General features: G+C 30.5%; 1 protein-coding gene across 8 annotated transcripts in view; it reads left to right on the forward strand.

The window, feature by feature from the left end:
- Nucleotides 1-15452, forward strand: part of CtBP (C-terminal binding protein) — a 40967-nt gene that overhangs the window by 17699 nt on the left and 7816 nt on the right. For 3 of the 8 annotated variants that reach the window (XM_089077077.1, XM_089077083.1, XM_089077080.1), the window contains exons 2-7: nt 8086-8580; nt 9743-10030; nt 10791-10979; nt 11313-11402; nt 11881-12040; nt 12542-12719. In XM_089077077.1, the coding sequence (XP_088933203.1) occupies nt 8383-8580; nt 9743-10030; nt 10791-10979; nt 11313-11402; nt 11881-12040; nt 12542-12719 (1103 nt within the window). In that variant the 5' untranslated portion in view covers nt 8086-8382. The other 5 variants (XM_089077079.1, XM_089077078.1, XM_089077081.1 and 2 more) reach the window with 5 other exon arrangements.

Below are 15452 nucleotides of genomic sequence, written 5' to 3' on the forward strand. Positions count from 1 at the left end.
TAAAATTTAATTTCCATAATGATTCGCGATTCTCTATCTTCTGTATCCGGAAACGTAAAAGCTTTACGGATTATACGACATTAATATGGAAACACGATTAGCATGTGTCGTTGAATAAATCTATAATCCTGTTCTATTTCTGTTATTCTATTGCATCAATTATTTTTATCGTAAGAGTTGTAAATATTCTTCATTCTTTTATCACGTAATAATTTAATAATACAGAGAGAATAAATTACTTGCATAATAATTAGGAAAATGAAACTGAACTTACTAAAAATTATGCATATCACCGGTCAATCAACTTTAAAAGTTTATTTTTTTTAATATTTGTAATAATTAGGGTTTACAATTTACTCTTTACAAATAAGAAATAAATTCAGTATTACTTTTTATTTTATTTACTAATAGAGAAAATACATTAATTTTTAATTTACGATCTATAATCAATACATCCCATATTTTTAATTTAATAAATTAGTCCACTTTTCACTGTCCATTTTTCATTTATAATATCAACGAATGTCTACGAAAAGTGGACAAAATAGAGGGTTTTTGGTATTAAATATGCAGCTTTATGAAGAGGTTAATAACTTGTCGAGAAATTCTTGCACCAGCACCGGTTCGAGAAAGCCACTGTAATGAGTCAGTGGGTGAGTCGATTAGCCTAAGAGCGTCACGTATCGCCGAGTACTACTGCATGTATCTATATCGATCTGTAAGTTAGTTACTTGAGAAAGAGAGAGAAAGAGAAAGAAAGAGGGAGGAAAGGAAGGAGCATAAAAAAGAAGAAAGAGAAAGAAGAGTTCGCGTCTCGCCACGTGCGTTGCATATGTGTCGATGTGTGCAAAAGAGCGGCGAGAGAAATGCAACTTCAAGGCCGGCGAACTGCATTCGAGTTCAACAAATCCACAATGGCCTGCGTTAGGCCGTTGCTTCGCTTAACTAATTCGCTTACGCGAATTAATGTAATTTTCTTAATCTTTGTGTCAGATGGATAGCATCTTTGATAATCTTCCAATAAATATAATATCGATTTTATTGGTTATTGTATTTATTAATTTTAATGTATTTTAATTAATTTTATGCATTTTGTTGCATACTGTAACTTTATACAATCTCTTGGATTAACGTTTTTTTGTAAAGAAAAAGTTAAAAGATTTCCGCAGACAGAAGAAAACAATTTGAAGAGTGCCGATATAATTAACATATTCATAAGATGTGATGTTAATAATGTAATTAATATTACGAATACTTTTATTTTTTTTTACACACACACACACACACACACACACACACAGCTAAGTGTTCGCTTGAGATCCTGCCGGAAGTTGTCGCTTTATGACGATTCCAGTGCCACTCTTTTTTTTTCTTTTTGTTACGTGTGACAGACCGGAAGTCGTGCGGACGCGAAGAAGAATCAGTAATCCCAAAACACACTATTCACTCCGGACAAGCCGGAATGTCGAGGAGAAACCGCTCGTCGCTCGTGAAGGAAAAGGGGGGAGGTGAGGAGTAGAACAGGCATAGCGAGGAAGAGGTGAAGGAGAAAGGGGCGTTGGGGAGAAGCAGCGAAGTTTCGCTTTAGGAGCGGAGAACTTAACTCAGTTAACTTTGCTGCCGAACCAAACTTTCCGCCAACTTTAAGTAGTCGCCTCTCCTTCCCCCTCTACCACTCTTCTCTTAGCCGTTCGCTCGGAGACGGAAGGTAGGCGAGCGCGGAGAGCAACAACCCCTCCACACACAATCCCTCCCTCTCGTGAGGACGAGAATGGCCGAACTACCGCCACCGATACTCGTCGTCATAATTGGACGACTTCCTTATCCCCCATTGTTGTTCTTTCTTTTCTCTCTTTTTTTTCTCTATCAGAAGTCCATTCTTGCATGGGATATAAAAAATTGTGTTGGAAAAAAAAAATATAGGATATGACATCGTTGAAGACTTCGATATATGTTTATTGACGAGTTTGGAATTAATATTATTCTATTTATTTGAAATGTTTTAAAGAGTTTTGTGTTTTTATTTTATATTCTAATATTATAATATACTTTTTTTATGCTAAATTTATTTTATTAATATTCTGTTATTTATAAGGGAATCGTTTCTTTCTTTTATCCTCTCTCTTCCGGTTTGTCTTCTTTTTTTCTTTTTATTTCTGTGAATTATTTTTCTTTCTACCTCTAATAAAAAAGTTCTGAAAAACAGTTTTAAATATTTGTTATATGAGTTTTGATTAAAGAGTTGTTTTGGACTTCTTTTTTACTAAGAACAAAAACATACTTATAATGGGTCATAATAATAAAGATATTAAAAAAATTGTTTTTTAATAGCATTAAGATATATCTAAAAAAAAGGATTCAAAACTGCATATATTTATTTGTTGAGAAGATTTGATTATTTTTAGAAATATTAAATTCGAAACTTGAGTGTGGAATCTTCACGAATTAATCATTGTATATTTTTTATTGGACCTTTATTCCATATAATTTTAAAACTAAGAATTTTTGTAAATTGATCTTGAAGTGTGAAATATCTTTGACAATTAATCCTGAAAAACTGAAAGTTTTATAAATTTATTCTGAACGTTATTATGGATATAAATAAATAAATAGAGAAAGAGTGAGAAAGCCGGAATGTGTTATTTGTTTTATTACTTTGTGTTATTTGTTTATATACTTTGTGTTATTTGTTCATTACATTCCAGTTGCTAAAAAAAAACTTCGATTATTGTCTAAAAGCAAAGTCGTTTGAATTTCACGTGTCACTAACAAAAACTTAGTCACTTTTCTCTTTCTTCTTCCTCCTCTCTCTCTCTCTCTCTCTCTCACTCTCACTCTCTCTCTCAGTGAGAATGGCAAGTTTTGAAACAAACTTTACTTTATCGTGGCTCGCGATTGTAGAGGGTGGGGGGAACCCGGCAGGACGGAGCTTTTCCTCTCCCCTCCCTGTGCTACCATCCACGAGTTCTCCGCCAAGTAAAGTTGCTCTCAGGTTAGACAATAATTGGATAACTTCGCCCTCATAGTGCCCCATCCCGTTCGTAACTCCACTCATTCCCCTCTATTCCCACCTCCGCCTTTGTCCTTCTCATCCCCTCCTTATTCTAAGCACTAATCTGTCCGTCTTTGTCCTTCCGAATCGAAAGGCTCTGTTGCATACCGAGATTAAGCCGAAGGGTTGAATTTAACCATTTGGTCGGGGCGTCCTCTTTAAGAGGATCGTCTGTTCCTCATTTACTAATCTAAATTACGGAAGAAGCACATCAGCCAAATATTGAAAAATTATATATGAGATAATTGACTTAAATAATCTTGTTAATAAAATGCAAAAATTTTATATTTATGAAAAATTAGATTAAAATTAATTCAAAAAAATTGCGATTGATAGGAAATGTAATTAATTCAGTTTACTACATTTATATATATTTACGTACAATTTAACATTTGTTTTAATTTTTTTTATATTGATATAAAACCAATTTTTATTTGTATAATTTTAATTATTATATGTGCACGATAGAATTTATCAAGCATCTTTTGCTACATGGAATAGTTTCAATTTTATCGAAATAATTAGAAAGAACAGCGTCACGAAGTGACTAATTTGTTTGTCGACTTGTAAATACATTCTCTTCTTTCCAAAGTATACTTCCTCGACGCGTCGCTTTCGCTGCTGTTAAGCGGCGTGTATAACGCGTGATATACGCTACCAGCTGTCGAACAAGGCTTAATCTCGCCCGCTCGATTCCGCCTCCCTCCTCTTGCTTTCGATGATACGAGCTTACGTTTTCGCTGAGTTGGCACAACATGTGCCCAAGTCAAAGTGCTTGTCTCTGCAGAGTACGTAGCGTTAGTGTCGCGTCCTCGCCGCTCGCTTTCGCTGAGACCAGCAACGATCTCGTTTTCCGTAGCCTTCCTTGTACGGACTACATTTCTGATTATATCCATATATAATCGCCACTATATATATATATATATAATCGCCATTATATATATGTGACACGTATATGTGTATATATATATATATATATATATATATATATATATATACTGCGTACACGTGTCACACCATATAAATATATATATATATATATATATATATATATATATATATATATATATATATATAGGGTGTCCTAAAATTCAATGACCATACTGTACTTTTTTATAAAGGTATAAGATAAGCGAAAAGAAAAAGATTAGAGGAGTAAAAAAATAAATAATAAGAGGGAGTAAAAAATAGAGAGAAAGCTGAAAAAAAAGAGGGGGATACGAAGTAAAGAGCAATAAGGAAAAATGAACTTAAAAATGCTACGCCAATGTGGATTAAAAAAAAAAGTAAAAACTGCAATAAAGAAAAAAGATATTACTTTATATTTTTTAATTTTATTTTCTATACTTCGTCGCAGCTTTTTTAATTAATCTCTAAGTATCTTTATTTTCACTTGTTTTTATCTTGGAGTTGCTTTTTTTCCCCTGCGTAAATCTCGTTAAAATACAGATTTCGTAACATCTTATGCGTAACGAATTTCACTGCGTGTTGCATTGCTACAGGCACTCTTGCAATATTGTTACATGCAATATTACTTCAGTGCGACATTTGAATCGCGACATTCAAATATTTGTCGAATGAAGGCATCGCATTTCGCGCTACCTTCGCCATGAGGTAAGGTAATTCACTCAGCGGTTGCACGTGCTGTACCGAGCGTTATACATTCTTATGCAAACGTCTCAGGGAATTATCTCAATTTTCTTTGCTTCTACAAATTCTTTAACTAACTTAGAATTTTAATTGTTTTTCTTATTATATAAGGAATATTTTTTTATAATTAAAATGACAGGTCGAGTATATTATTGTCATACATATATCATTGCGCTAACAGAAATGTGAATGAACTACATATGTTAATTTTTTAGTGTTACGACACTTTTTTACTTCGCGACAGTATTTAAAAATATTATTGACCTAGTAATGTAAAATAACTAAAGTTGCATAAGCTAAATTTAAAACTATTTTGTAAGTGGACCTAAGATTAGAATCAAAGATAAAGCTCAAAAGATCTACAAAGGCAATAAAGTTGAGATAAAGCTCAAAAGATCTAGAGACGATAAAGTTGAGATAAAGCTAATAAAGTTAAAATTAAGATTAAAAAGACTTAATAAAGTTAAGATAAAGACTAATATAAAAAGCTACAAAGTTGAAGTTAATGAAGTTATGGCAAAAGTTAGCGAAGTTAAGCAATAAAGCTATGGTTGAGACTACGGCAAAAATAGATATGGCAACTAAAGTTAATAAAGTGAAGGATCAATCCCTCATATCTTTCGTGAGTATCTTTGTGAAAATGCCATTCTGGCAATCGTAGCGTCCATAAGTACTTTCGTTCATGTGAGGGCGCCACATGTTGGTGCGGTCATTGCTTTTTTGCACTTTACCAATCCATTCAAGAGAATTGAATGCAAAACTGAATATTATTTCTTCGATATAAAATTTGAAATAATTTAGCATTCGAAATAATTTAATTGGGGACAATTAAATATATTTTGATTCTGAAATAACTAAAATATTCAATTAATTTTTATTTATGATTATTTTGAAATAAATTATTTTCGGCAATGTATGACTTTTAAAGTTGATTAAAGTTGATTACAATGAAAAGTCTTTCTACAATAATATATATCTTTGCTGTCATTTTATGCTGATTGTTTATCGCATTGTTGGTGATGGTAATATGTAATATTGTTTGTTTATAAACGTTCTTTTGCATCATCTTTCTAGTCTTTCAGCATTTTTCTGTTCCGCTATATAAATCTTATTGGAAGTATCATCCTCCTTCATTTTCTTCTTTTCTTCCATATCCTTTTTGTTTACTTAAAGTTCTTTCATGTTGCATCAATTTATGATGTGACCGTTCCTAATCTATTCAGTAACAACATTGATGTAATTTTAAAATATAAAGTATTCTCCCCTGGAGATTAAATGCTGGATTGCTGGATGCTGGATTAAATATTTACATTTACATCTACATTTCTTAATATAATTATAATATAACATAACACGATACAATATAATAGTATCTGCGCAGAATGGAGGAAATATCAAAAACAGGAATAAATTAATTTGAATTTTGGAAATAAAAATTTGTAATAGAGAAGTAAAATAGCTATATCTTATATTTATTAGTGCCTATTACGTTTAATTTTTATTCCGAATTTTCATTTTTAAAATTTTATATTTCTCATTCCTTTATTGTACGTAGGACTTATCGTATATTACAGTATAGTATGACATTTGCGTAGGAAATATGTCAATAATAAAAACACTAAGTCTAGCTCCTGCAAATGATCGGTTTTCAATTATCGTCTTGACGACACACTCGCGTCGATGATATGGCTAGTGCACATGACTAATTAAAATCTACATTTACTCTCGGTTTACACCTTTTCGTCTTGGAGTACACATTTCGATATATATTCAGCGTCGTGGAGAGACGAAGTCGAGGGACGAAGCGCGCGCAGGAAATGGAACTATTGCGAACGCGTAACACTATGATCGGTTTTCAATCGTCGGTTGCCATCGCCGAAAACGGGTTGGAAACGAGGTCTGCTTGCCTGCGCGCGCGCGCGCGCGTTTACTCGCTCACTCACTCGAAGGCGCCTTCGCTATTAGCGTTGCTGAAAACATCAGCCCCAAGCGCCTCGAGCGAGTGAACGAGCGAGCGAACGCGAATGAACGTACGAACGAACGAGCGAGCGCCGCTGTGGCGTGCCGTGCCGCATCTTGCGAACGCCTTCTCCTCTCTACACTGATGCTCGCAGTTCGGCGCCTCGATTCTCGCGTTTCCGCCTCGTTTCATTTTCGCGGTCCGGTTCTCGGTCTCCGGCGGCGTAAGCTCCACGCTCGCGTATCGTTGTTGTCGCGCTCCTGCCCGAAATCGAAGTCGAGGCGGCCGGAGTAGTCCGGATTTCGCGTCAGCTAGCCAGCGGACGCGCTATCGGCACTGCGCAGGTTAAGCCGGCGCATTTCAAGGTAACCTAAAAAGTCGCGAAGCGGCGGCGGCGGTGGCGGTGGCGGTGGCGGCGAGTGACTCGCAACCACGCCGCTTGACCGTGCGACGCTTCCTTTGTGACTCCGTGTGTTCGAGCTCGAGTGTTGCATTTAAATCGCGATCGCGATCGCGCTCGCTCGTGTAGTCGCGAGGCGCCGCGGAGATTCCGCGGATGTGCGAAATAACGCTTTACCTCCTCCCGACGAGCGCTATGGCCGAGTTGGATCTATTTCCACGCGGGTGATATCGCCGCCAATGTTTGTCCGCGGGGTAGCGTCCGTTCTTGTGACTTTTATCTGCTTCTCTCCGGAGGGAAAAAATTATAATCGCGGATGTGACGAAACAATATAATATAATGTTTTTAAACTAATACATATGTGCCGACCGAATCACCTTGCTATTACGTGAAGTATTATGTATGCAATCGAGATCTGTGTCAATATGAGATGCAAAAATGATATTAGTAAAACAAGTCTGATAAATTATTGGTATGTTATACATTGTGAATTGCGATATATTGACTTGATATGTGTATCCTTTATTAAGATATATCGTATTGTTCGCAAAAAAGCAAATTACTAATTAAAATAGATAATTATGTTAAGAATTAATTATGTTAAGAAAGAACTAATGATTGTTAATACGAATATTATAAGTTTATAACTATATAGATACATAGATGTATATAGCTAAGAAAATACCAATAAATTACAGAATAAGAAACTAACGCAAAAAATAGATAAAGAAAAAAGAAAAACTTAATAAGTAAAAAATATATTTAAAATACTAATATGTTAGAGATGAAAAGAGGATAAAGAGATTGCAGGAAAAAATGAATTGCTTATTTGATCTTTGAATTACTTGCTTATGCATTATGCTAATAAATTGTGACAGATTTATTATACTTACAACTTTATAACAAACATATACATGATATATAATTGATAATGGAAGAAATATTTTATCTAGTATAAATTATATCAGTTTTCTTGTTTAATTAATACTGTTTTTTTTTTTTTTTTTTTTTTTAATGTTTCAGGAGACGGTGTTCACTGAGTCGTGATGCATTGGAGATTCGGCGATTTTTGCTCGAAGACCGACCAGAAGTTAGTGTTGCAAAAGCAGTTTGTGTGACAAAGCCTAAAAAACAACGAGAGTGCTGAAACATTGTACTAGTTGGACTAGAAGAGGCATCTCCGTTGCGAGTGTCTTGCTCTAAATTCTGTCATCTTCTATTATTGGAGCAGAAGGGGGAGGGAAGCATAATTTTTCTTTGTAGTGACACTGAGAGCGCACAGTGAAAATAATAAAAATAGGGGGGGCGGTCTGCTGACCGATGGACAAACGGAAGATGATGCCCAAACGCCCTCGTATGGAGAACTTGAGGGGTCCGATTGCTAACGGACCGATCCAAACGCGACCACTGGTTGCACTTCTCGATGGCCGTGATTGTTCTATTGAAATGCCTATCCTCAAAGATGTTGCAACTGTTGCTTTCTGCGATGCTCAGTCCACTTCAGAAATACATGAAAAGGTAATTGGAATCATAAGAAAAGTAATTAAAAATAATTAGAAAAGGCATAGAAGAAAATATAGTATGATAGGAAATATTTATAATAAAAAGTTTAAATGTTGAAATATAAAAATGTTTAATTATGTCTAAAATCTCTAGTAAAATTAGAATATTTTGGGCGAAACAAAATATATATATAATAAAACTTCAAATTATAAAATTTTTTATGGGAATAAAAAGAATTTTTATAATAATTGACATAAAATTCTTATTGAATAATTTAAATTCAGATAATCTTTTTTAGAGTATATTCTTTTATTCTAACATTCTGTACTTTCAAAAATTTTTTTAGATTATATTTCTCTGTAATTTCAAATAAGAATAAATTTTATTATTATTTTCTTCAGTGATTTAAAATATATATATATATATATATATATATATATATATATATTTAACAAGTGTAAAAAATGATTTAATAATAATTAAATACGCTTTCTCTTATTGTAATATATTTCTATGTGTTTAAGAAGAAAACCTTACAAGTATTTAAAAATATTTTAATCTCCTTTTAAATGCTTATTAATTTAAAATATAAAACAAAAATTATTTGTTTCAACAATTTGTTTTCAGCAATGCATTCAACTCATTTTTTTTCCACAAATATTTAAAACAATTTTATAAATATTTAATTATTTTTTTTAATCTGTGGATTTAAAAAAGTTGTGCATATGATAAATTATTTTATATTTGAATATTTTAATTCCATATTACTTTTAAATTATTTATATATATATATATATATATATATATATATATATATATCTTGGACATAATTAAATAAAATAAATATAAGATGCAAAGATCAATAATTTAAAAGTAATACGGAATTAAAATATTCAAATATAAATTAATTTATCATGTGCATAACTTTTATATATTTTTATATATTATATGCACAACTTTATATATATGTATATATATATATATATATATATATATTTTACTTTTATATGTAACATATAGTGTTAGTATTTTTTAATATTTTCTTAATAAAATCTGTATTTAATATGTATAACACATATTTAATATTTTATATTTTTTTCTGATATTTATTTCATATGTAGTTATTAGAAAAAAAAGATGTTTGAAAATACATATAGATAACACAATATTTTCATAGGTATTGAATGAAGCAGTAGGCGCATTAATGTGGCATACGATAATTTTAACGAAGGAGGATTTGGAAAAGTTTAAAACGCTTCGAATTATCGTTCGGATTGGTTCCGGCGTGGACAACATTGACGTCAAAGCGGCTGGTGAGCTTGGCATTGCAGTGTGTAATGTGCCTGGCTATGGAGTGGAAGAAGTGGCTGATACTACCCTTTGTCTCATCTTAAATCTTTATCGGCGCACTTATTGGCTTGCCAATATGGTGCGCGAAGGCAAGAAGTTCACAGGACCAGAACAGGTACATTTTTGTCTCCAGTATTATATTGTTATAATGTTTTATATAATCGGATATTACATTAAGATTATATTAAAATTATCTTATAAAAATTACCACTATAAATTTTATTACGAATTATATGTATTTAATTTATAATAATATAATATTTTTATTTTAAAACAAAGTCAGGTGGCATTAATTGGTAGATAGGATTTTGGTGTCGAATAATTTTTCCTTCGTTTTTTTGAATATATATATATATATATATAAATTCAAGGTAAATGCTAAATATCGCGAAACATGTGTCGTTAAATTACTGAATTGCAACGTAGCCCGCTCAAAACAATACCTGGATTCAGTCTCTTAATAAATCGATGATTAATTTTGAAAATTAATTGATTAACCCCCTACTCAACGAAATTTTTATTTTATATTATATAAATTGTTGGCAGTAAACAATTTATATTTGTTTAATATATTTATATTTATTTAATATATTTATATTTATTTAATATAAATTAAGTATTTGAGATGTCACGCATACATGACTCTCACTGAGAATGGCTAAAATATATCGGAATATATACAAAATGAAAACCAGAATCAAATCTAATCTGCTAATCTAATATCTGCTAATTATGAGTTGAATAAGACTAACTCTACACAGAAAACCACATACCTACTGTTACTATTATTATATTACTAAAGATATATTACAACGAATGATAATTTTCTCTAATATGATATTAACTTTTTGGCATATTTTGGCACATGTTTTAAGGTAAGAGAAGCAGCGACCGGTTGTGCAAGGATACGGGGCGATACATTGGGTATTGTTGGTCTTGGTAGAATCGGTTCCGCAGTTGCGCTGCGTGCCAAAGCTTTTGGCTTCACTGTCATCTTCTACGATCCTTATTTGCCGGATGGTATTGAGAAGTCATTAGGTCTCACCAGGGTTTACACATTACAGGTTTGTAGCTTTACTTGTGTTTATCATTAAGTCATAAATAAGACCTTTTTTTATTATTTTTACATAATTGAAAATATAAATATTTAGAATATTATTTTCAAATTTTTCTTATTCTTAACTAAAGTGCAAATTCCTTGAACATTTAAATAATGATTAATAATTATTTAATTGATTTTGTTTAAAGATTGATTTTGGATATTGGAAAATATTTTTAATATATTTTAAAGTAAATTAAAAAATTTTTTATTATATATATAGTATTGCATAAATTTCTCAATTATAAAATTTTTTGTGACTATTTTTTAATTGATATTATTTTTTATTATGTTGCAGGATTTGCTATTCCAATCAGATTGTGTATCTCTGCATTGTACCTTGAACGAACACAATCATCATCTAATAAACGAATATACTATTAAACAGGTATATAAAAAATTAGAAGAAATATAAAAATATTTAATATATAGATATAAAGATGCTTAATTTAAACAATTTTTGTAATACTTTAATTATACAACAAAAATTAATATCAATATAAATATCAATTGATTTGTTACAAATGAGTTTCAGACATGATGAGTTTCGTCATTTTTAGACAATTATTTTTTATTTATTAATTATTTATTATTTATTTTTATTTTACTCTATTGAGGTGCATAGAAACATTATATCTAAAAAGATATAATGTATATTCCAATTTTTTCTTAATATTGAGAAATCTATCACAATATAATTATATATAACGTTTTATTTAAATTGTAATGAGATATATAGCTATACCTAGTAATAATAGTTTTTTAACAATTTTAATAACAAATAATTCATGTTTATTCATGTTTATGTTAATAATTTATGTAATTCATGTTTATATTACAAGAGTCACATTATATGTTTATCTTAGATGAGACCAGGAGCATTTTTAGTCAATACAGCGCGAGGTGGTTTAGTGGATGACGACGCACTAGCCGCGGCGCTCAAACAGGGTAGAATCCGCGCGGCAGCGTTAGACGTCCATGAAAATGAGCCATACAACGTCTTTCAGGGTCAGTCTGCGAATCAGTGTGAGTCTTATCTGCCCCCGCGCCTAACCCTGTCTCAACTATCTTTAACCCTCCTAAATTCCTTTCATAGCTTATAAGATAAAAAAAAAGAGATAAAGACATAGGCTTTTTCATAAATGTAGAGATGCATAATGAAGACGTATATTTTATAGTGAAAATGATAACATATAACGTATATAACATTTTTATTTTAACTGTATACATATTTACAAAATGAATAAAACAGTTTTATTATATGCAATAATTAAAAATAATACAAATTGATTTAATTATTCTTTTTCTTCTTTTATGCAATTCTTTTTATATTTTATCTAAAATATCCAAAAATGTATTCCATATATTATATTTTAATTATTTTATAAGAAACTTAATTTCATAATAAAAAATAGTAATTAATTAATTTTCACTGTATCATATATGTTTTCTAAAAATCCATTTGGCATTAAGTTCCCATATATATCTGATTTTCTTGATCGTCGATTTGCGATGTGTATTGTATAGGTCCATTGAAAGATGCACCCAATCTTTTGTGCACTCCACACGCCGCTTTCTACAGTGATGCGAGCTGCACCGAGCTGCGCGAGATGGCGGCAAGCGAGATACGACGGGCGATCGTCGGACGCATACCCGACTGCCTGCGCAACTGCGTGAACAAGGAATACTTCCTTTCCTCGACTGGGTAAGCGCCCTTAGCCAGGCTTTGTTTGCCTGTCGCCCCCTGCCTTTTGATTCGAGAATAATGATAAAGTCTGTCTTACAATTTGTTGAATGAAAAGAAAAAGGCGGATATTTTTATATATATATATACACATTGCATACATACATTCATATATATATATATATATATATATATATATATATATATATATATATGCATATATGCAACTGTTAATATGGACGCAGTATATTACATTTACACGATATTTACATTCCTCTCTCTTCTTTTTTCTTTGATTGCAAAACCACCGGGGGAAAAGGGATACAGTGATTGTCACGAAATTGATCAAATTCATGCAAAAAAATTATCTACATATATATATGTATTATATATTTTAGAAATATGTTATTTGTATCTTTCTGAGATACTGTAAGCTTTGAGAATGTACTAAGAATGTATCATTTGTATTTTTTCTGATAACGCGAGCTATAAAAATTTGTTTTTATACATATGCCTGCTCTCTTCTCCCTCCTTCTTATTGTATTAAGGCTCCTGGCCCCTCGCTGCAGCGCTGTTTTGAGTTATGATGTTAGAAAAATGATATGGATTTTTTTCTTGCACATATTATATATCAAAATAGATTGGTTTTTTTCTATTTTACATTTAATATAAACAATTATTATAGATGATTATTATAAAATTTATTTATATTGATATAAAATATGCTTAAATACATCTGGGAATTTACATTAAAGATAAATAATTAAAAATAATATTTCTTTTTTACCAATATTTACCAATCGTATTTTACCAATTTATTATTAAATACAAATGGTAACATGTGAAAAAACTAATTTATCTTGATTTATGTGTGTGTAGTATGTGTGTATGTGTGCGTGCGTGCACGTTGTGTGCGTATATGTTTTTTGCAAGGGAAAAAAATTCGTAGGAATTGTCATTTCTGACATCATAATTTCCTGGATTTTAATGTATAAAATATACACGTGTATAATATATAATATTATACACTTCTTGAAAAGTTAAAAGTTGTGTATAGGTGGTCAGAAATGACAATTCCTACGAATTTTTTTCCCTTGCAAAAAAATTCGTAGGAATTGTCATTTCTGACATCATAATTTCCTGGATTTTAATGTATAAAATATACACGTGTATAATATTATATATTATACACGTGTATATTTTATACATTAAAATCCAGGAAATTATGATGTCAGAAATGACAATTCCTACGAATTTTTTTGCAAGGGAAAAAAATTCGTAGGAATTGTCATTTCTGACATCATAATTTCCTGGATTTTAATGTATAAAATATACACGTGTATAATATTATATATTATACACGTGTATATTTTATACATTAAAATCCAGGAAATTATGATGTCAGAAATGACAATTCCTACGAATTTTTTTCCCTTGCAAAAAACATATACGCACACAACGTGCACGCACGCACACATACACACATACTACACACACATAAATCAAGATAAATTAGTTTTTTCACATGTTACCATTTGTATTTAATAATAAATTGGTAAAATACGATTGGTAAATATTGGTAAAAAAGAAATATTATTTTTAATTATTTATCTTTAATGTAAATTCCCAGATGTATTTAAGCATATTTTATATCAATATAAATAAATTTTATAATAATCATCTATAATAATTGTTTATATTAAATGTAAAATAGAAAAAAACCAATCTATTTTACATTTAATATAAACAATTATTATAGATGATTATTATAAAATTTATTTATATTGATATAAAATATGCTTAAATACATCTGGGAATTTACATTAAAGATAAATAATTAAAAATAATATTTCTTTTTTACCAATATTTACCAATCGTATTTTACCAATTTATTATTAAATACAAATGGTAACATGTGAAAAAACTAATTTATCTTGATTATGTGTGTGTAGTATGTGTGTATGTGTGCGTGCGTGCACGTTGTGTGCGTATATGTTTTTTGCAAGGGAAAAAAATTCGTAGGAATTGTCATTTCTGACATCATAATTTCCTGGATTTTAATGTATAAAATATACACGTGTATAATATATAATATTATACACGTGTATATTTTATACATTAAAATCCAGGAAATTATGATGTCAGAAATGACAATTCCTACGAATTTTTTTCCCTTGCAAAAAAATTCGTAGGAATTGTCATTTCTGACATCATAATTTCCTGGATTTTAATGTATAAAATATACACGTGTATAATATATAATATTATACACGTGTATATTTTATACATTAAAATCCAGGAAATTATGATGTCAGAAATGACAATTCCTACGAATTTTTTTGCAAGGGAAAAAAATTCGTAGGAATTGTCATTTCTGACATCATAATTTCCTGGATTTTAATGTATAAAATATACACGTGTATAATATTATATATTATACACTTCTTGAAAAGTTAAAAGTTGTGTATAGGTGGTACTAGTCTTAAAATTTAATGTATTCTTTGGGTTAAAGACGTCGTAATACCGTAAGACCGATTGAAGAGAGCGAGAATTTTTATATTTATTTAATCTTTCTAAATTATTTTTATTGAATATATATTTATATAGATTTGAATATATATTCATATAGAAAACACAATTTTGGAAAGAAAATCATGAATGAATACAATAAATTAAATTAACAATTAATAATTGAAAAAAATTAGTTTAAAAATTTGAGATAATAAATATTATAACTTATTTTTTATTATTTCT

Source organism: Pogonomyrmex barbatus, unplaced genomic scaffold (assembly GCF_055798465.1).
Source record: "Pogonomyrmex barbatus isolate J1 unplaced genomic scaffold, ASM5579846v1 scaffold2, whole genome shotgun sequence".
Classification (NCBI taxonomy): domain Eukaryota; kingdom Metazoa; phylum Arthropoda; class Insecta; order Hymenoptera; family Formicidae; genus Pogonomyrmex; species Pogonomyrmex barbatus.